General features: G+C 45.3%; 6 protein-coding genes across 6 annotated transcripts; 3 read left to right on the top strand and 3 right to left on the bottom strand.

The window, feature by feature from the left end:
• Positions 1-1,170: 1,170 nt before the first annotated feature.
• On the bottom strand, positions 1,171-2,177 carry DFL_000136 (uncharacterized protein; the record flags this gene model as incomplete). The annotated part of the gene is made up of 2 exons (XM_067629969.1): positions 1,171-1,976; positions 2,042-2,177. The coding sequence occupies 2 exons, from the start codon at positions 2,175-2,177 to the stop codon at positions 1,171-1,173; spliced, it is 942 nt and encodes a 313-aa protein (XP_067494659.1).
• A 2,103-nt stretch (positions 2,178-4,280) lies between these two features.
• Positions 4,281-7,606, bottom strand: DFL_000135 (uncharacterized protein; the record flags this gene model as incomplete). Its single annotated transcript, XM_067629958.1, has 5 exons — positions 4,281-4,319; positions 4,385-4,768; positions 4,823-6,154; positions 6,216-7,064; positions 7,124-7,606. The coding sequence occupies 5 exons, from the start codon at positions 7,604-7,606 to the stop codon at positions 4,281-4,283; spliced, it is 3,087 nt and encodes a 1,028-aa protein (XP_067494658.1).
• A 2,129-nt stretch (positions 7,607-9,735) lies between these two features.
• Positions 9,736-11,283, bottom strand: DFL_000134 (uncharacterized protein; the record flags this gene model as incomplete). The annotated part of the gene is made up of 4 exons (XM_067629947.1): positions 9,736-9,889; positions 9,959-10,848; positions 10,902-11,015; positions 11,071-11,283. 4 exons carry the CDS (start codon positions 11,281-11,283, stop codon positions 9,736-9,738), a joined length of 1,371 nt encoding a protein of 456 aa, XP_067494657.1.
• Positions 11,284-12,808: 1,525 nt separating this feature from the next.
• On the top strand, positions 12,809-19,278 carry DFL_000133 (uncharacterized protein; the record flags this gene model as incomplete). Its single annotated transcript, XM_067629932.1, has 4 exons — positions 12,809-13,021; positions 13,090-13,570; positions 13,652-17,456; positions 17,523-19,278. The coding sequence occupies 4 exons, from the start codon at positions 12,809-12,811 to the stop codon at positions 19,276-19,278; spliced, it is 6,255 nt and encodes a 2,084-aa protein (XP_067494656.1).
• Positions 19,279-19,948: 670 nt separating this feature from the next.
• DFL_000132 (uncharacterized protein) lies at positions 19,949-20,275 on the top strand (the record flags this gene model as incomplete). The annotated part of the gene is made up of 1 exon (XM_067629919.1): positions 19,949-20,275. One exon carries the CDS (start codon positions 19,949-19,951, stop codon positions 20,273-20,275), a length of 327 nt encoding a protein of 108 aa, XP_067494655.1.
• Positions 20,276-21,194: 919 nt separating this feature from the next.
• On the top strand, positions 21,195-22,478 carry DFL_000131 (uncharacterized protein; the record flags this gene model as incomplete). Its single annotated transcript, XM_067629908.1, has 5 exons — positions 21,195-21,768; positions 21,832-21,895; positions 21,967-22,160; positions 22,258-22,382; positions 22,470-22,478. The coding sequence occupies 5 exons, from the start codon at positions 21,195-21,197 to the stop codon at positions 22,476-22,478; spliced, it is 966 nt and encodes a 321-aa protein (XP_067494654.1).
• Between the last annotated feature and the right edge of the window lie 421 nt (positions 22,479-22,899).

The raw sequence follows: 22,899 nt of genomic DNA, 5'->3' as shown, positions 1-22,899 counted from the left end.
TGGAATTTTAGCTCCCTCACAATGTCGGAAAAGTACCTTGACAACTCAAGATTCGCAGCAGGATTCTCGAGTGCAGCTGCATTTGTTGTACCATATCGGAGCACGCAGGGAAAAAAATGTTTTTAGCGCAAGGTTAGGTTGAATTGTGGCCAGAACCTTTTGGATCTAGCGGATTTCAGGACCCAAATCCATCGAAATCTTAATAGAGTTTTATGCACTGGTTCACGTTGAGGAATCCACTTAGAGGCATTAAGTGCCGGTTTAGCACGGAAAATTGACTTTTCCCTCACAAAGCATAACTACATAGTATAGTAGGCATTCTACACAGTAATATCTGGGTTCCCCCCTCTTTCGCACACAGGAACACGTCACAGAAAAAGGAAATGGCGAATGGGAAAACTTTGGATTGGATTTTCGTATCTCGGTATCCGTTCTAAGCTCTCTGCAGCTTGTAGGGCTGTATTTCCGCTGTACAAACTTATAGAAAACTTTCCTCTCTCTTTTTCTCTACCGTCTTACCCGAGAGAGGCACTAAGAAGAAGAAGAGAAAGAAGAAGAAGAGAAAGAAGAAGAAGAGAAAGAAGAAGAAGAGAAAGAAGAAGAAGAGAAAGAAGAAGAAGAGAAAGAAGACGAGGAACACTTTAGGAAAACTGTTTTCAACAGAATCTTTCCAATGTCCAAGAAATGCAATCACAACCAAGACGGAGAAAAGATATGATTCTTGGAAATGGGGTGTGCTTGTTACTTACCGTAACGCTCGAAATGCGCAGCCTTCTTTAAGGCGATTTCCGAAAACCGTCTACAACCCTGATCAGGCAGTGCGGCAGTAGATCCCGCCAAGTTCCGGGTTTCGCGACAAAACCTTAAGCTTGGTTGTGTAACACCGTCGATCTCCGAAGCCGAAGTCTTCGGTACGTACTGTGTGCATATATGTCAGCAGGTCGCGTATTCACACTGATTCTCGCACAACTTATAAATTAATCATTGGAACTGCAGTTTCTTTGGCGGATTAATTATGGCATTAATTATCATAGTGAATAAGATAAGAATACAGATATCCTGGTATATTCTCGTCTCTTATCAAAACATCAATATTAGAACATTACATCATACACTTGAACAAATGAAATACTCTCAATATCCTCTCCTCCTCTAGCTCCTGAAATAAACTTATGTTATAATAACTCCTGGCTTTGTGGCGATACCATCAACACCGATGAGGACATCTCTGGTATAACCACAGCTCTCTCCAATGCTGTACTGGTAGCCATTTCGCTTCTGTCCGAAGTTGGTTGCAAAGCTGGCATCATACGAGATCAAGTAGAAAGTGCAGGCAGTCTGGTATGGAACACCGTCTCTGTAGACATTGTAGAAATCGAAGAAGTTGCATGCACGGTAGGTACCGTTTAATGCAGCTTGCTTGAGGTTGTAAGCGGTCTTTGCATCACAAGCAGCAGCGCAGACGCTAGGAGAGGTGGTGGTGAAGGAAACGCCCATGTATGGGTCGACGGGTCCAGGTTGAGGAGCGTTGATGGAAGCGTCACCGAAGCACTCATAGTGATACCCGGGGACGTCTTCCTGGAGTGCCTTCTTCTTGTAACCAGCAGAAAGGGACTTCACGCTGATAACACCGCCGTGATCTTGACCTCCAAAGTTTGTGGCAGCACCCTTGGTAGAGGCGATGGAGTACAAAACGCACTTGTGCAGAAGACCTGCGGGGTTGGTCTCATCATATATATTAAAGAAGACGCAGCCAGTGTTTGCGAGACACTTGGTAGCGCAAAGGTCAACATCGTATGATGGGAGAAGCTTGAAGGTCAAGTAACCACCAGTCTGGGTAGAACCAGTCCAGTTATCGAAGACCTTGACGAAGTTATCAGAAGCGACACCGCGCTTGCTAATAGTCGAGCGCTTCGAGATGTCAGAAACAGTGGATTCGACGAGAGTATCGACGTCGACATCTGGACCAGACTTGGCTATTAAGACATTAATATTAGCAGTGCAAAGTCACAACGAAGAGTCGGCGAAGAAATTTTCTTACTGGCACCCGCTGGGGCACCCTCAGCGGTAGGAGGTGGAATGGAATCAATGAAGTCACCGTCAAACTCTTGTGGAGTAGGAGCCGCAGAGGCCAGTGCGAGGAGAGCCGCAGCTGCTGCAAGAATAGAAACCTTCATGATTGAATGATAATGAAATCTTCAATCACTTAATTGAGGGGAATACAAAGTAGGTTTCACGGAGGTATGAGATTGGTTGACAAAATATGATATGATAGCAGTTGCGTAACCTTTTGTGACTGACGTGGAGATCAGATGAAAAGGTTTCCGTTGAGGGCTTTACGTTTGAGGGGATAATGGGAAGGATCAAAGAGAAGCTATGCCGGTTTAGTGGCAATCCTCCCTATTATACTTGGTATCCGGTCGCCAATATCTCGTGAATTATGACGAAGAAACCGGTGGCAGGGCCTCAGCTGTGCTTCGTCTGTGCCCTATGATCGTGGACATGGGTCACTGAGGACGTCCCAATTGACACCAATTCAAGGCTATGAGAGCTGTCAGCCGCGACTGCGATTGAGCACTTTGATATCCAAGCTGAGTCCATTGACTAACCTCCACATTTTAAATCCATGCAAGCCTTTGACACTTTCTCTCCTCGCCGACATCGTCATTATTCCATCTTCAATCAAAGCTGCAGCTAACCAATTCTCCGTGCCTACTCCATACTGCATAGCTGGTGGGTGTGTCATTTTCAGATAGGGTAATCAGCCGTGACAGCTGTTTCTGCGGCCTATAGAGCCGAATGAAGGCATAGCGTACGCATACTAAAGAATGAGGCTTCCTTGGCATAGGTATTTCAGATCAGATGTTGAGCTCAAGGGGGTAGGACTTCTGCGCTCTTCATTACAAACATTAACTTGATATCGGGAAAACGAGAAAGCCTTGTTTCTTTGGCGCCCAAGTTTGCAAGCCATGTTGCTTACGGAAACGTTATATCCTTGCAAGCCTAGCTATGTTCAGTTGTTAATGTGAAGTTTTTGTTTTACATTTTTTTTAGCGTAGACGACATGGGCGAAGGTTTAGAGCCATACACCCATGCATTGAGATGCTTTCTCCAATTATTTCCTGATATAATGGAAATGTGGTGATTTCGCACTTAGGAATAGCTGAGAGCTTTACACACGCGTCACAATTATCGACATTGGGGGCGCTTGAAGATATATGCTTCAGTAAATGCAGGGCCTAGGAGGCAAAAAATGTGGATCCGCTTGCCGATGAGTCCAGGCCATGTACCTAGTACGTACCGAACATATCAACCTACTCCAACAATTTAATTAACATTTTACAAGGGTATAATCCCACACTCCGGTTCCTAGTCGGCAAAGTTTCTCCCTGTTGCAACGGGGCTTCGGGCAAACAGGGTATCAATCCAGGATGGTCGAGAGTTCAGCTCGCTCAATCGGAGAGACCGATATACCAACCCAACTTGCAACCTTCACTACACGGCTCGGGGAGCTGAAAGGATTGTAAACCGAAGCCTCGCGCTCGCTAATATTGGAATTTTCGCTCTCAAATGCTAAAAGATAGGCGCATTAATATTGCTGTTTGAAATGAATGATAAAATTTGAGTATTTTCATGTTTTTTTTTATGTCTCCGTGTTGGTTCGGATTGGGCGGCTGTCAAAGATGTCAACGATGAATATACATAGGAAGCCTCCCTTGTACTATCAAGACTACTCCATATACATAGGAGGCGCTTTTTTCGAAGAAGTTGCTACCGATTGCATTCTCAGCCCCACTGAAAGCGCTAAACTATAACAAATAACTCTCGTGTGTGCTATATAAATTTATGATATCATATGATCATGAGAAACCCTCAAAGTTTTCTTCACCTCGGTCTCCTGAATTTGAATATGAATTATTAAGTCTCGTGAGTTATTGGTGTTTTGTCAGAAATTTGTTTCGGGATTAAATTTACCATAAGTCCAAATACCGGATATCTAGATACGGGTGTAATGTAATGACAAAGGAAATGAATTTATGTTCTCGTTGTAACTATTTGCTAAAAAAAGTGATGTCATGAAAAGATGCCAACATAACTCTCAGACAAGCATCGTCTGTCTCTTGTCCCACTGGGAGACAAGACATAAATCAACGAAAACCAACTTTACCCTAAACCTGAAGCTCCGCTAATTATTGCCATTAAAAACATGCATGACGTGGAAAATTATATCCATAGTGAAGGTTACGAAAGAGAAAACGAGAGAAATGGGAAATAACACATTAGAACTGGACCTTCGTAAGGTCAGGATTAAGAACCAACTGTGGAAGCAATAAATTTTAGCATTCTTTCTTTTTGTAATAGAATTAGGAATTGTTTGACTTACCGGTAATAAACAATGACAGACGATATTGAAAGATAACGGCGTAATAGCAGTGTAATCCCGAACAGACCACTCCCTCGGCGCCGCTGTACCCAAATATATCATTCCACCAGTCAAAGTAAACATCATCAAATACATCCATTTGAAACTTCGAACAATCTTGCCGGCTTCTTTGAAGAAGTTACTGTTTTCTACTTCTTTCTGCGTTCCTGTCCAGTCTTGAACTGGGATAGAGAGCAAGTAGCTAAGAACGATGGTGTTGAGATGGAAAGAAAGACCGCCAAAGAAAATGATGAGGAAAGGAGCCCATTTGAGGTTTTCGAAAAGAGAATAAAAAAAGGGTTTGTCGCTGAGGCGGTAGCGGAGAACTGCAAGTGCTACATTACCCTGGAAAGAAGTTAGCGTTGTATACTCGACAGAAAACTTTGAGGGAAAACTTACGACAACGTTGAATACAAACACCGTCGCCATGAATGTTTGCCATGATTGAATGAAGAACTGATCGAATTCGCCTTTGAACCATCCGACAAGAATATAATTCAAGATTGTAAGTGGTAAAGAAGAGGCCATGGCGTGATACGAAAAAAGGTAGGCTGTAATGTGAAATTTCGACGCCAAGGATATATAACTTGTTCCGAGATATTGTCTAAATCCCTTCGCGATTGGGCCTCTTGTGAACCAGTAGATGAATGGGTTGAAAATAATTTCAGTTGAACCGTAGGCGTATTTTCTCCATCGTGAAAGTTCGTCGTAAACTGTAAGGGAAACACCTTCTTGGAAGCAATCTTCACCAGTATGATATGCGGCCAATCTCGTGATATTTCCAGTAGCTTGTAGTCTGAACGATAGATCAAAGTCCTCGGAGACATGGCTTTCGCTCCACCATTTGTCCTGGCCATCTCTATCACGAAATACCACACTCTGAAGTGCCTGCCACCGAATAAACGCATTGTGACCGACGAATGGAGCGGGCTCTCCGCTTCCGCAGCAGAACCGAATGGCGTAGTATACCAAATCCGTAAAAAATGCCATACCATTTTCGAAGAAGGACTTGGTAACGTTCATGACCCCGGAAGAGTGTTGAAGAATTGCGACTTCTGGGTTCAGGTACATTTCGGCAGCCCCGTACATGAGACAGTTCTTAGGTACCCGTGTGTCCGAATCCACAAGCAGTAAAAGTTCTCCGATGCGAATATTTCCTCCAGCCCAGGCCCATCCGTTTTCTTTGACCGCCATCGACATGGCTTGAGAGTATAGCTCCTGTTCTTCGCGACCGGTGAGAACCGGTTTAGGTCCATGTTTTTCCCTAACAAGCTCCACTAGTTTCTCCTCGGTAGCGAGCGACAATCCCAAAGCAAAATTCATGTTCGAGGCTTTCTTAAATTTTCCACCTCGAACAAATCCACTGTGCCCATTACGCGGGCGGGCTACCCAGCCAATGTTGTTGTTTCTATAGTACTCAATACGCTTCCTCGCCTCTTCAACTGGGATCGCCTGTATACCGTCGTCGTTGATAAATATTGTCGCGGAACCACCTTGCAGCTCGTACTGTGAGATGGCCTGCTTTAGAGAGTCGACAGTTGGTTTGACAACAACATTTAAGGATTCCTTGTACACGGGCATCTGGATAGTAATGTGTGGTGGCTTAAAGCCTACTTGCATCGCCTGCTTGACATTTGGCGGGCGGGCAGAGTAGAATCTACTGTTTTCCCTGAGTCCGCCGACTGGACCAATTATCTGTCCAACAAAAATTATGAAAGTGCCAGCGAAAAACTGAAGTAAACAAAAATTAGCATCCCAGTTAATAATATTTTGGAAGATATGGAAACCCTACCCAAGTTAATGGCAGCAAAACTGGAATTGCCGCCACGAGCGCAAACCGAACGTAGTACTGATCCGCCAGTGTCTCCATAAGCAAGACTCTAATTAACTGGCCAAGTACCAACACTGCTACAGCCGCCATTGCTATCCCAAGATATATCGAGGTATATGGATACGATGCTCTTGCCAGCGACTCACCGCAGAGAGTTCCTCGCTCGACATCGTATGGTGAAACCTCCCTAACTTGAACTTCTGTTGTCGGCTTTTTCTCATCCTCTTCCCCTTGGAGGTTTTTATGGCACGCCATCTTTTCTATCGTCGTTTCCGGCGCTTCGTAGAGAGTATTAAAGATCTTCTCGTTGAGCGGGGTCGATGGAATCGACTCTGACATTGGCGATGCGACATTGATATTCAAGATTTGACTCAGCAAAACTTCTTCGACTTTGGCAGCATGGTTGACAATTTCCTTAATCGAATCATGCCAAAGTAAAACAACTCTTTCTTCTCGAACAAAGCAGATATATTGAAACCGGCTAATATCCTTCGGCGATGCCTGTGCGATTTCCTCGAGGCTGTCCACAACTTGATATCGATCACCTCCCCATTTTAGTTCCAACTCTGTCGAGTCTGGTGGAAGTGCTTTGAAGATAGGTTCTGTTATATAGGATTTCATGGTAAACGCAACGTAAACGTCGAGATTGGCCACGGCATTAAGGAGAGAGGGGGATATCGACATAGGTTGTGAAATGTAACTGCCTGTAGCCCGACGGACAAGAAGACCGCAGTCCGAGTAGGACTCAAGTAAACGACTGTTGGGGATAAGGCCTTTGCGCTGGAAACGTTGGAAGAGGTATTGTGACATCTACAAGATTCAAAGACATTAGCATCCCAAATATCACATGGCTGGATTAGGCAACATACTAAAAAGGTACTCATGGCCTTGCCTGTTTGTGAACCTGACGATACGTCACTGACAGAGGCTACATCGTTGAGATCTCGTGGAACTGGCGACGGAGCACCGCGATCTCCGGCCATAAGCGGTGGCAGAGGTGTCGATATGTCCTGATCCGCCACTCCCTCGTGCATCGATATAGTATCCCATGCTATCTGTTCTCTTATTGAAAGAGTCGAGTTCCGTGATTGAACAGATAACCGCGAACCAATAGTTTGTGACGAGGCATTAGACTTTCCATGGAGGTATAGATTTGATGCTGAGGGTCGTTTGAAAGACGATCGACTTGGGGGTCTCGCCAGCCATGATGGGGAAGGAAGAGCACTGGGTTGTGGGGGTAGTGCTGGGGATTTTGATAAAGCACGTTCAGAACGTTCACGGTCGATATTCAGTCGGTTTGCCATATCGACTCGTAGTTCCGACGGAATCGGGCGCTTCGATGGATTCGACATCTTGAAAAAAATTCTAAAAAGAGCGGCAGATACGAAATATAATAATTAAACAATAGTACCAAAAGCTTGCGTATCGACCCAGAGAAAGAACCAGGGTAAAGGACTAAAAGAGTGACTAGAATAGAACGACGATAAACGAGTGACTAGACCGAAGGGTTACCGGGATTCCATTGCTATGGTCAAAACGTGGGAATGAGAGACACAACTTGAAAAGAGTGGCAAGTGTGTGATAAGGTGTGAAGTTAACTTCTAAGTAATAAAAGCCCTCGTGGGAAGGCAACCCCATTGTAGGACAAGGCGGAGAGGACCATATGCGCTCGGAACCAAGCGCCCCAGATCAATACACCCAATTCCCATCACGTAACATGCTCCTTTGCAGTGCATTTCCTTCGGGGTCTTTAGTTAGAACTTCCCAGCCATAGCTTCTTCGGTGTCGTTCTGAAGCCTAATCGGAGGCCCCACATTGTCGCAGCCCTAAGCCCCGAATTCACCACGGGCTAATCCAACCTCCGTCGTCACCAGGAAATTCTCCCACACATCTGCAGGGGTGTGCTCAGAGCGTTGCCAAATACTAGTTAGATGCAAGGGGGAGCCAAGGAAAAGACTTGGCCTAGCACCGAGTAATCCGCCCTTCGCCCTTTTTCTTGGCTGCGGCGCTCGATGGCCTGCTTGACACGACATCGCGACATATCGGTATACTCACTTTAAAAAAAGTTGACAGAATGTCGATATAAAATGTAAACCTTTCGCCATTCGGAAGACTAATAAAATTGTGTATATTGTGCGAAGAAGTTGTCCGAATCCAATCACACCTGCGCACCTCGTGCAATGGTCTCGGAAGCAGTTCAACTAGTTCGAATTTGCGAACATGGCCGAGGACATCCACGGGAACCGAAGTAAAAAGCTAGAATTTTTCACGTCTTCAGAGTGGAATGCAAGGACACCATGATCTTTGCGCAGTCTAGGACATCGCTTCCTTTGCTTTCTTGCCCAGTTCCCGGGTTCGAATTACCCACTGGGGACACGTGCTGCAGCGTAGTAGCTTTCAAGTTAAGGGGATATCATGATATTTCATGATTGACTCAAATCCAGTGATTACAATTCTGAAAAAAAAAAAAACAAGCCTTGGGTAGGAGTTCCGTATGTTTCCCCAGCCGCACCATTGTTTTCTTCTTTTTTGATATACTGTAGACATCGGCAGGGGCCTATCGGCCAGCCAGAAAACTTTCTGCGGTGGGTACTATGGGTACAAATGTATGGCCGCATAAAGCTTAAGATTGACACATCGCACGGTATCGAAAGCTGAGGTTAGAGCACACGCCTCTTTTTTGACATATTAGGACTCTGCCAGATGGAAGATATCCGTTAACGCCGAACATCGGTGAAATATGCATAAGTATAATATGTACCGGTACCCGAAAGCTCAGAGGAAATCACTCGTTATGCGACCTGTGTGCACAGTCTTTTGAAGAACTTTTATGGGAGGTTTTTCAACGCGGGCGTCTGAATCAAGCCCACGAAGAGTTGATTGGTGCGCTTAGTCGCAGAAGCTTATCCACATGCAACGCAAACACCCATTCAATCTCCTATGTGCGAGATAACGGTATTTTTGAAATATGTGAAGTACAAAAAACATGCTGGTACCCACCGGTCTGGGCCTCCACGAACTGCTGGCGGTATGTTGTCGCGACATGTTAGATTAAACTGTGACTTCGAAGCCACATCGATTTGAAGCCTTCAATGGGCATGCATGCCGTGCCGACGACATGGGCATCTCCTGTGTATTTATTCGCTGCCTGTTGATAGGCTGATCGGAAAATTACAGTGCATAGGGTAAACTGCGAAAGTGAGCTGACCTTCGGCTTGATTATAAAAATTATCATACTGTGCGGGATTAAGACACCTATTTTACATATGGCAAAACGTATACGCGTAGCAGAAAACAAAAATACACACTCATCCATCCCAATATAACTCCTGTAAATGCATTCCCACGTGTACGAAACGACCAATGTAACGGAAATATTTGTGCAGCTTTCCCTGGAGCGATATGGCTAGAGACCCCTAGGGCAAAAACGAACAATCATTACCAACTTATTTGAATTCCCAATTAATGGGTGAATTGATGTTTAGCATTTCCCTTCCTGCCACATCTTGACACTCTTGACGGTCATACCCCTTTCATCAGCTGAGCCCCAAGTAGGGTACCATTGGTTGACGGCATTCCAGAAATCTCTCATCTCCCGTCCGCTACCATCCACCCATGGTTTAATCGTTGAGTCTCTGTGGTTTCTTGTTAGGCCCAATTCTATCTCAACACCTTTTTCAAAAGCCATATGATGAAGAACTTACTTGAAATAACCATTCGTTCCTCCAACCGCTACATTAAGTAGCAGGTAGAACTCCTGATCGAACGGAGCGGCTTGAACGTTACGTGTTTTGCCGCCTTTCTCCACTGGCCTCCAAGGGTTGCTTTCTTCTGTCGCGTTGAATTTTATGAACTCTCCACGTTGCCAAAAGCCTTCCTTGGTAAACGGGATGTACATGACTTGATGAATTCTATTGTTAACATAGGTAACTATGTAGTCTTCGGTCCACTCAAGACCGAAAGTGTAGAATTCTTTTGAAAAATCCGAACGTTTCAAGGTCGTTTGTCCCATGGTTCTCCAGTACGCATTAACTCCAGAGTATGGACCCCAATGTAGTGCACTCCCGAAGTGGTCTCTCCCTCCCTGCGGATAATCGTAATCGTTCCCGCGAGATTCCACAATATCAATTTCTCCGGATGCGGGCCATGTTCCGTAGATAGAACGGGTAGGCATCATCCAGATAGCCGGCCAGAGCCAGTCTCCCTTTGGTAGCTTTGCGACAACTTCCATCTTGCCAAAAGCGATTCCTTTTTTGCCCTTTGTTGTCAAGCGTGCAGAACGGATTGGATTGATCATCTTTCCAGTCGTAGAGTTAGAGCGTATCCCACACGCAGTGATCTGTTGGGAAGTGCATGTCTTTGTTGTCGTTAAGTTCAATGTGTACCCGTTGAGCAGCTGATCATTCGTGATTGTGGTTGTTTCATTGGTTAATGTTGGAACTATATGAAGCCCATTGCCGTCGGTGTAAGCGTTTGTAGGGTCAGAGGTTGTCCAGTCAAAATGTCCATTGCCATATCCATCAAGTTGTATTTCGTAGTTCCATACGGCGGGATCAATTCCAGATGTAAAATCTTCATTGAGAATGAGGCAATACTAACATGAACGTTAGTAGTGAACCGCATTTGTTAGGAGAACATATGACCTACGTCGCGTTTTGGAAACTCCCGTGTTCCTATCCAGCAATACACGGCCGCAGCAGCCAGGCCGAGACAGGACAGCGTATATACGATCAAGTTATTCGTTCTCTTCTTAGATTTTAGCTGTACAATATGATTAGAAACTTGTCAGTCGAGTACTAGATATTGGGGGCCATACCCTTGGGTCTGCCAGCCATGGTTGTTCATATTTCTCTTTCAGCTTATACGTAACAAATGGTCGCGTCTGTCGTTGAATATGCGACGATGCATAATCCGAGATAATGGAATATGTAGAGAATCTGTTGCCGGGATGAAGATACTGTCGACCTGAGCCAGAAGCTGAACTTGAACTAGACTCCGCATCGCTTGAGGAAGAAGAAGAGGAAGCCATGGTAATTTTCAAGATTACCGAAAGATAACCTCGATATAATATGGATAACGGCTCTGGGGATATAATATATATCTGAAAGTGCGACCCGTCGAGGCTAAAAACGCCCGGAACCCGTAAACCGACGGGGTGGTATACGCAATACGTATACACAATGACTGACGTCTGAAAGGCAACTAAAAGATTGGAATCTAGACTACGCTGGGGGATTCGATTTGATCCCTATGAGTTTGTTTACTGAAAACAAAGATTATTGTACAGAGTAGATAGGTATCAAGTTCAGCAACTTGTATGAATATTCGATGCTGATATCTTAGCAGCAGAGCCTAAAATTGGCTAAGTTGGCAGATTCCAGCCATAGCGGGCAATTTTGAGTTTGTCTTTGGGACAGCGAGCGATAGGGGTGATGTTCTGCGCTCAAAGACGAAGCGTCGACCTGGCTAGGTCTTGTTCGAAACGGCCCATATTCGGCCATCTGAAAACGGCGCCATAATTATCGTATTTACTTTTTGCAGATTGCAATTTCGTGGTTGCGAGAGATCGATCCATGTCCCTGACGATATGAGTCGAGCTCTAATTGATAGCCGACAGGGTTCTGGGCGTGCTTCGTGGGGACGCTTGGAAGAATTTCTCGGTGCGTCTGAGACAGTATTCCGGTGTCCTGGTTTTCGTCTGTCCGTCGCGAGTGTGATTGCTTGTTTCGGTTGTGCATTCGCCCCTTGCAAATTCCGGCGCCACATTTTAGCCAGGCAAAATTTATTCCGCCCGGGGAAGGTCCTAGGGCGGATCCGGGCTAGCGCCCGAGATGACCCCTGCACTAGTCTAGATGCAACCTGATCAAAATCCTTCGGACTTCATTTCTCCTCGCTGGCGCATTTTTTTATCGCCGTGTGGACCCGCATAAAGAGAGTTTTCACAAGATGCACAAGGTGCTGCGGGAATATGCGTTCAGCCGCTTCTCTTGGGACCAGTCGACTGAGCCTGAGCTGATGCTAACCTTGCATGTCTTGCCGATTATCCAGGCATCTTCTTTCGATCGAATTGAGACAGGGGACTACATTTGAGAATGTAATAATAGCATAGTCCATTCAGTGGAGATTAATATACCTAATATCCAACGTTTAGTATTCTTCAGCATGACCTTTGACTCTTGATTCGACACATCCTTATTGATTCTGTCGATTCAGCTGAAGGCCAAAGTCGAGTGCGACTCGGTTAAGTCTGTCTCATGCTTGTTTAAGCGTCGACATTCCTTTAGATATTACTATTTACTATACACTCTTTTAGCCCCTCTTTATTCTTTCTCTAGATCGTTATTGCATCCCCACGGCGCACTTCGTCGACGGTCTACTCCTTCGTTAACGTCTTGCATCAGCTTTGCTGCGTCATTTCCTTACTCTCTTTAATAGCCCATGATTGCAGCGTAATTTCTTGTACTATCGTTATATTTTTGAATTACGGAAAATCTGGGGTATTTCGCACATTCCCAGTGTAAAATAGTAATCAAGGGTTCTAGCCGACTTTCAAGATGCGATTTCTGCAAATCTTGAAAGCCGCGGCCCTTACGCTGGTTGCTTCATCGAAGCTTTCTAATGCATTGGCTTCCACTGACGAGATCCAAGATTGTGACACTACACAATCTGGATATCTTGATAATCATAATATCAGTCCCGATATCGTCAATGATCCGGGATTCGGTATTCTGTGGCAGATTTCGATGAGCGGTGGAACAAATGAGCTGGTTAGTTTGCATGCATATGGTGTATTATTTGTGTGTTTTCTTAGCACTGACATCGACCTACGCATTAGTTTTTTGCCAAACCCTTGGTATATACTCCGCCTTCGACCGGCATACAAGTCGTTATTGCGGCATCCGCCATGAACTGGGTCTACATCATTGACGCGAAAAACGGTACAATCTATACCAAACGTCAATTGGGAAAACCATTCGCGCAAAAAGATGTCAGTTGTAGTGACGTTCAGCCCTATATTGGTATTATGGGTACACCAGTAATCGATCCAGCCACCGATACCATCTATTTGTTCTCAAAGTCATACTTGGATACCTCGACAGATGGGCCTACCGGTGTTTTGAACGGCCGATACCGAGTTTATGCTCTAAGTGCTTTGACATTGGAGGACAAGTTTGGGTTTCCGTTGATGGTGGAAGGCGCTCAGGCAGATAATGACCCGCAGAAATACTTTATGGGCGGAACCCACATGCAGCGTCCAAGTTTGGCGATGATCAATGGTATTGTGTGGGCTGGTGTGGCCAGTCACTGTGATAAGTGTGAGTACAATATTCTATATTTTTCATTTTAATCTTCCTTAGAAGAGTGCAATGGCTAAACCAAGATCCACCATAATTTAGATAACTATACTGGATGGATATTTGGAATCGATCCGTATACACCTCGTGTTGTTTCGCTATTTTCAACCATTTCTGGCGCTTATAGTATTTCTCAATCTACTGTTGGTGGCTACCAGCGAAACGATGGTGGTGGTGGTGCGGGTATCTGGCAATCTGGAATGGGTCTCGCATATGATCGGACTGACCGGTTCTTCATCGTTACTTCTAACGGCCATGCACACGAAAACCAAGCCCAGGCACGAGATGGCAGAAATCCACCCGGAACACTTGAAGAGTGCATTGTTTCCATGAAAATTGATGCCGATACGAAAAAACTAAAAGCCCAAGATTTTTTCCAACCTTACGAATACTTGAATCTCGACAATGCGGACAAAGACTTTGGAAGTTCAGGATTCACTCTATTAGATCCAACTGCATTCAGCTCTTCAGGTGTAACGAGGATGGGGGTTACTGGAGGAAAGAACGGCAAAATCTATCTCGTCAATGCGGATAACCTCGGTGGTTATAAGATGGGATCTGGAGGTGGCGATGCCGTCCTTCAGACTATCACGCCTCCAGGCGGTTCCATCTTTGGAGGTATTGGGTCGTATCCTAAAGAAGGTGGATACATTTATGCTGCATCTCCCAACTATAATACAGTCGTCTACAGCTTTGGCAAGGACGCTGGCGGGAAACCCGTTTTTACACAAGTTGGCATAACTTCGGAAACCAACGCCCAGCGTGTAGGAACAGGCATTCCCACTATCACCTCGATGAATGGACGGGCTGGAACCGGTATCCTCTGGTTGACAGATGTTGACAACGGCCTGAGGGCATGGAATGCCATCCCCAATGCCGATGGAACGATGACAAGATTGAGCCTTCCACCAATTACCTTTGTCGGAAAGTGGCAGCGACCAGCTTTTGGTGACGGAAAACTTTACATCGCTGGAAGCAATGGCAAGATTACATGCCTAGGCGCTCCTATTAACCTACCACTCACCTGTACCGAGCTCGACTTTGGTGATTTGGTTATTGGCAATACCAAAACTCTGAACGTCAAGTGCCAGGCCAATATCGCTATCACGAGTTTCAAGGGCTTAAATATCTCACCAGGACTCTATTTCAAGGCCAGCAATAGTTCTATTACTGGAATTTCGCTGAAGAAGGGCGAAAATGTTACTATTCCAGTTACATTAGATCTTACAACTGCTGGCCAAAAGTTTACCCCTGGAAGTATTACTTCTTCCCTCCAGATTATGACTAACAATGGAGTTACTGGCTATTCTAGCCAACAGCCCGTTAGTTTGGCAGCAAATATTGTCTCTTCCACTGCCTTCCTTCAACTGCAACCACTCGAGATCTCCTTTGGTGGTGTTGTCTGGGGCTCCGAGCAACAAACTGATGGTATTTTGAGCTCGATGTACATCAAGAACATTGGAACTCAGCCAATGACGATTCTCAACTACGTTTACACGGAGGATAAGGTCGACGATATCAACGAGACCACGCAATGGATCCGTATTACGCCGCCAGCCACGCCTGGAGATTATTGGTATCTTAATGATGGGTTTGAAGCAGATTTCCCTGCTGAAGGTAGCACGATATCTGCCGGCACCAGCGTAGCAGTCGAGCTCAAATTCCAGCCCACCCATACTGGAGATTTCTCTACCTGGGTTGCAGTCAATACTACTGCTGGATATGCTATTTTCGCCATGTCCGGAGCTTCATCCACCGCACCAATTGGTTTGCTCCAAATGCAGACTTCAGAGGGAGGTATATCTGACAATAAATTCTATGATTTTGGAAGTGTTTCTGGAGGAACAGTACAAACCGCCGTTGTTCTCATCTCAAATACTGGCGGCTCCCCACTCCAAGTTACAAAGTCTAAACCTCCATCCAACCCAGAGCTGTATGCCACAAATCCTGGTGACGAATTCACCGAGAATCAATTTATTGCTCCTGGTACCACAGCAAAAGGGCATGTCGCATTCGCTCCATTCAAACGATCACTCATCAACCAGGATCCAACCCAATACACTGAATACTGGGTTCTAAATACCGATGGCGAGGGGTTTGACGGCCCGTATGAAATTGCGTTTACTGGTACCGTCATCACGGAGCAAGTTGGACCATTGTTTAACAACGGGTCTGCTAGATACAAGTATCTTGGCTGCTATCTAGATGGCACTAAGGGCCGTATTGCTCCAAACAAGTATACATTCCAGGGTATTAACGAAAATGGTAAATGTCAGAGCCACTGTGCATCTGCAGGGTACGCCTTCGCTCTCTCGGAGTACGCTTACGAATGTTGGTGCGGTAATACTCTTCCAGATACTTCGCTCAAGGGTGTAGATTCATTCTGTTTTACCCCATGCCCTGGAGATACCAACCAGACTTGTGGGGGTGACGGAGGCTATGCTACCGCATGGTATGATAGCCAGAGATACGACCCCGTCACCAATCTCCTCGATGGTGTGTACGCGAGAGCACCGAGCTTTATGCAAACAGCTGGAGGCTTCACTTTCTACGGTTGCTGGAGTGATTCTACTGCTAGCCGTTCGTTGAAAGGCAAAACCACCTCCGGTAGCAATATAAATATTACTTCCTGTGCGACTCTCTGCCAAGGGTATACTTGGATGGGCACATCTTATGGAAACGAATGCTACTGCGGAAATGATCTTGGTGGCGTCACGAAACCTCTATCGGACTGCAGTATGTTGTGTGCAGCTGACCAGTACTCTTTCTGCGGTGCTGGGTCCAGGCTTTCGCTCTACCTTCAGAACGGAACGACAGTTTCATCGAGTTCTACCACGACCCAATCCTCAACTAGCACTACATCAATAACCGGCACGCCAATATCTGCAGTTTCAGGCTGGAATTACGTAGGCTGTTGGACTGATGATGTCGCAAACCGTGCTCTCCAAGATACTAACTATGCTACCGACGACAATAGTCTTACTAAATGCTCGCAATTCTGCACAGGCTACAAATACTTCGGTGTTGAATATGGCTCGGAATGTTACTGTGGTAATGTCCTTGGAGGTGCTTCAGCTGCTGAAGACGACTGTTACAAGACCTGCACGGGATCCAACGAGATCTGTGGTGGTGACAATAGATTAAACGTCTATTCGGCAAAACCAGCAACTACGACCACCACCAGCACAAACACTGGTTCTACACCTACACCATCCCTATGGATTGACATGGGTTGTTACAAAGACTACACTGGCAACCGCACTCTTATCGGAAAATCTACAACTTCCACTAGCAACAATGCGGCTTGGTGCTACAACTTTTGTAACAACCTTGGGTTCACGTACTTTGGAACTGAATACGCAAACGAATGTTACTGCGGTAATGCAATTGTCGGAGTTGGAGAACCAGTTTCTAGCGGCTGTACCTATAAGTGCGCTGGAGAGTCAACTCAGATATGCGGTGGATCGAACCGTATCAATATGTATATGGTAAAGCCACAAAGTAGTTCGTCCACAACTACAAGTACTACATCGTCGATGACAACTTCGAAGACCACTGCTTTGACCACTACTTCTACTACTTCGTCCACTACGTCTTCTACTACTACTACATCCGCCACATCGACAACGACAACTTCCTCGACAACACCTTCCGCTCCAGCCGGCCCAACGATTGTTCCATCCCATGGAAACTTCCAGTTCTACGCTTGCTGGACGGACAGGACAAATGATAGAGCTCTTGCCGGATGGGGACTTGACCCCGGTGATGCCATGACGGTGGAGAAGTGCATTAATTTCTGCACGCCCACAAAGCAGTACGTTGGTGTGGAAGATGGAAGGGAATGTTGGTATGTGAAAAGTTTTCCCGTTCACAGAATTGTTTTCTGAAACAAATAAGTTGACATGAAAAATAGGTGCGGTGATGCATTATTTAGCGGAAAAGCAGCCGTAGTTGAAGAATGTTCATCTCCATGTACTGGTGCATTGGACGAGATCTGTGGTGGTCCATCGAGACTCGCAGTGTACAAGAAGGTTTCTAATGATCCTGTCACGACTACTACGGCTACAACGACCACGACTACAACCACGACTTCTTCCACCACTACTTCCTCTACTACTTCTTTTACCACCACTTCAACTTCCACTACTGTTTCGTCGACCCTCTTAACCACTAGTTCAACAACTACAACTACAACCACTACCACTTCTACTCCTTCTCCCACAATTATAGTTTCTTATGCTAGTTTTACTTACCAGGGATGTTTGACTGATCGTACCGATGACCGTGCACTCGCTGGATGGGGCCTTGATCCTGGCCCAGAGATGACGGTTGAGAAATGTATCGACTTCTGTGCACCAACTAAACAGTATGTTGGTGTTGAAGATGGAAGGGAGTGCTGGTGCGGTGACTCTGTTCTCTCGGGCGCCCTCGTAGGAGACTCAGAATGTACTAGCCCATGTAGTGGTGCCTCAGGCAAGCTCTGTGGTGGTCCCGCAAGGTTAGCTCTTTATAAGAAGGGTACTACAAGTAGCTCTACTACGACCACGACCACGACTACTACCACAACTAGTACTACGGCAAGTACAACTTCGACGACTACGCTGACAACTACTACGAGTACTACGACTTCAACGACTGAATCTAGTACTTTGACCCCAACTACAAGCAGCACAAGCGGTACAACTTCGAGCACGCTATCTACGGCCCCCTCGACTACTAGCACCACGACAACCACGACCACAAGTAGTTTGACTACCACGAAGTCCACGACGTCTAGCTCGAGTACAACTTCGTCTACTACCACCACCACCACCACTACTACTACGACCACTACTTCTAAGTCTACGACTAGCAGCACACCTTCCACTGCCCCCTCTACTACTCCTTCCACTACTACCCCATCTACTACCCCATCTACCACTCCTTCTACCACTCTTTCTACCACTCCCTCCACTACATCTTCCACTACACCTTCCACAACCCCCTCTACAACTACCACCACGACCACTACAAAGTCAACAACTTCTTCAATAACTACCACTTCCCAAACACCAGCGGCTACTGCTGACCCATGGGAGTACCTTGGTTGTTACTTAGACTCTGTCAATACCCGAACTCTCCCAAACAAGACCAAGACTGACAACGCCATGACTATCGAATGGTGCCAAGACTACTGTATGGGAACCCTCAACTTACCATACGCCGGTCTCGAAGCATCCAAACAATGCTTCTGCGCCGACAAGATTAACTACGATAGACAGTCTGGCCAAACCGGTTGTAGTCAGTCTTGCGCAGGCGATTCGATGGAAATCTGTGGTGGTTCCAGCAGACTTAGCATTTACAGAAATAACAAGTGGAATCCCACCGCTATTACCCAAAACGTTCAAGGTTGGAAATACGATGCTTGCTGGACAGAAATTACCGGTCGTGCTCTCCGCGGATATGTTTATACGGATAGCACCGGTATGACTTCAGCGCAATGTATTGCCACTTGCAAGAGCAAAGGATACACCATCGCAGGTCTTGAGAATAGCAAGGAGTGTCACTGCAGTAGTACAAACTTGGCGACGGTCGTAGCACCTGATACCGATTGCAATATGAACTGTGTTGGGAATACTACAGAGTACTGTGGTGGGTCGAATAGGGTACAGGTATATCTCCCTTTGTGAGCGCAAGTAAAGGAGTTTGAATGATTTGATTTACTGTTGGTGTGCATGTGGGATTTCCATTTTTCTTTTTTCAATGATGCTTGGATGCATTGCGATGTGAATACATTGATTTTTATGGATTTCGAGACTTCTGGGGCTTGTAATACTCTCTCTAAAACTTTCCTTATTTCCTATGCTGTAGGGTTTCATGTTCGAACCACTTATCATTTAATATAATAATTGGGCTGTGCGGCTCAATTATTTTAACTAGATTGTCGTATATTCGAGGTTTTTTTCATATTACCGTTTATACTAGTGGAACTTATCAGTTTAACAAGAGAAGTATTAGGTCTATATACCTAGGTAGATCTATAGACTGAGCCAACTAGAATCGGGAATATTGTTTCAGAACCCTTCTCTCATCTGCCGGGAATCTTTGAATGGTAAATTACCACAACAGGAGTTTCTCCATGGTATATCACTCGAAACATAATTCCCTTGAACAAATATTCTAGCAGAAAACAAACAGAAGGGTTTGGAGATAATGAAGCCGTCGAATTGCCTCTCCAGCTCGAATCAATTGGTCATTGAACTCTGAATCAAAATAACGAACATTATATTGCATTCCAACACTGCACCACAGCATTGTATACATCTACCAAAGATCTCGAAAGCAAGTATCCGGGGGAAGATGACATATAGTAATCTCTTAGACGCTATGCAGACCTTACAGGAAGAACTCACATCATTACAGAAGAAATTCAACGAACTCCGCGGTGTTTACGAAGGGCTCATAATCACCTGCCAAACTTTCGACGTCGATAACAGAAAGATGGATGAGAATATCCAAGATGGAGCAACGGCTATCTTAAGTTTACTATCCATAGGTTCTGTTTGCCAGGAAATTCGAATTGACCAAATGAATATGTTCATCGCGGCTAATCCGGATATTGCGCGGAGATATGAAATTGAGACTGGGCTTATGAGTTGTGATCAGGGAGCTAGTTTGAAGGCTTGATGGGGAAATGCTAAGGTTGGGATAATATTTATACATCGGAGATTAAAGAACCTCTTTGTTAACAATGGTATTTTGATATACATAATACAGGTCGATATCGAGATCCCATCCAATGAAAGAACACATAAGCTCTTCAAAGCTTGTTATGGTGTCTCAGTAGATGTTTTGAGGAGATATGCTCACGACGAAAGGCTGCTGGAGTTACTATCGCAATGATGTACATTGTACAGGTACTTGCCGAATCAGTTTCATGAGCTTTATGATGAACTTTGTGACAGATTTATTGATGGAGAAGGTTACGAGGAAATATCAGGTGTCTTTTTAAGGACCGTTAAATATACTCGTAATGAAATACTTAGCTTGAAAGCTAGCGGTTGATAGCCTTGGGGGTTGGGATTGTGGGGGAAGTACTGGATACCTAATACCCCCCAAATTATAGCTTAGGGTGGTAAGCTTAAGGTTATAGGGCAAGGCCCTTCATGATACGTGAAAAGGAACATATGAGGGTAGAATTGGACTTTAAAAATACAATTCCAGGACAACTTTGTACTAAATCATGCCAACAGCTCTAGGCTCAAGGTTAAGTTTTACATAAGGCCGTACACATGCATGGAATCGAGAATCTCAGAGATTATAGGTGCCCGAGATTATAACTTCGAAGGTCCAAAACTAGTTTCACGCTCTTCAAAACGACGTCGACATCTAGAGCTTCTAGTAGCAATTTCGCACTAGGAACACAAAGTTGCTCTATCATGAGCAGATATTTTTCAGTTATATATACCTCTCGTATTAAAGAAATCTTATTAGATATTTACTAGCGTAAATCAAAATCCGAGAAATCTCAGTCCGCTCAATTCGTATTCGGTTAGCAGGAAGTTTCCTACGACCTCGTATTCACACCATTAAGTCTCTATATACCATGAACCCGAACCCCAGAGTACCTAAGCCTGCCGGTAATGGAGAACCTAAACAGCCTATAGGAATCCCCTCTCGACCAGCTGTCGCCGGATTTGCGCCATTTTCTTGGGACCTATCTTATAATTCTATCGAAGCTCTACCGCCGCCAATCCCAGACCGGCTGCGATCTTTGCGTATACTAGAACCACAAGAAGCTTCAGACAATCCTACGTCATCATCGCCGCCGCAATCTATGACGGAGGCCATGTTAGCAAGTGCGATAGGAATCATTGTAACCCCAACGCCAGTGTCACGTAGTGGGTACAGCCCCCCGGTGTATTCGCTTCCTAAATCCTACGAAAAAGATTTCAAGGTCAAGCAGGCATTAGGATTCGGTGCATTTGGCGAAGTTGCTATTGTGCGGGTTATTGCCGCTGACGACGGTGGTATTGCACACGGCTTCAGGCTACGGCCGGGCATTGAACTTGTGGCAAAGAAGATTCGCACTGACCCCATAAAACAGCATACGATTTATAGCAGGGAGTGGAATATCTTAGATACCCTGCGAGGCCACAGGAATCTTCTCCACGCGGTGTGTACGCAGCAGCCAAGGATTGCCAATCCTTATGGGCATATTTTTATGGAGTATTGTGATCTAGGGGATCTATCGGGTCTGATGAAGAATTACAAGGATGACCTTCGAGAGAGAAAGCAGAAACACGGGTAAGTTGATAATACAAAAAATTCTTATGGTTTATAATAAATATGATACTAATGATGCCTATTGCGTTTAGTTTCTCTCGATTCATAACCCCCAAAGAGTTTCTATGGTTAGGGGCGCTCCCCGAAGGAGTTGCATATGAGGTTATGACAAACGTCGCCAGAGGTCTTGCATGGATGCAGTATGGTATTCGGGATTGGCCTCGTGATAGTGCGATAGACCCGGATTGGACCGCGATAATGCATAATGATATAAAGCCAGATAACGGTAAGTAACCTCATGCCCTTCTTTTCCTTCCTTCTTTCTGTCTTTCTTTCACGTACATACTCCTCTGGATAACCATTCCTAACTTCCATATCTCTAGTATTCATGGTTTCACGAGAACCTGGCGATGAATGCCCATATCCAATCTTCAAAATTGGAGACCTTGGCGCAGCAAGCAAAACTGACACAGTTGCTTTCGTTGGAAATACAGCGACTGCGTCACCAGTAAGTCTCTCGCATCATGTTTGAAAATTAATTCCAGTAAATTCCAACCCCAGATAAGCTTACTTACTCAAGATGTTTTACCCATAGGCCTCCTAATTTTTTGTGGGCATTAAATCGTGACTGACATTCCAAATTCTCAAAATCTATAGGAACGATTGAGGAGTTGTATGCGCATCCCCAGCGTTCCGGAGGATGACATCTTTAGTCTTGGCTCGATGATGTTTCTAATCGCCCACGACGTGTTACCTTTCCACTACGACGGTAAACCACACGCACATATGATACTTGGCGACCCCTACGAAAAGTTCGAGACTATATCGTGTCCGAAGGACTGCTCGGGCCCACATTTAAGACACTTTAAAGGACCTCGTTGGACAGCCCGGGAAAGTGACAATGGTCCCGTGTGTGAGGTTTTTCTACATGTGGAGTCCCTATCAAGGTCGGAATTAAAGTATCCGCCACCTTACGCGAAGTGGTGGCATAATCTCGTCGACCACTGTCTAGAGTTGGAGCGACA

This window comes from Arthrobotrys flagrans, assembly GCF_004000055.1.
Source record: "Arthrobotrys flagrans strain CBS H-5679 chromosome Unknown unitig_15, whole genome shotgun sequence".
NCBI classification, from domain to species: Eukaryota; Fungi; Ascomycota; class Orbiliomycetes; order Orbiliales; family Orbiliaceae; genus Arthrobotrys; species Arthrobotrys flagrans.
This window is presented reverse-complemented; position numbering and strand designations above follow the sequence as displayed.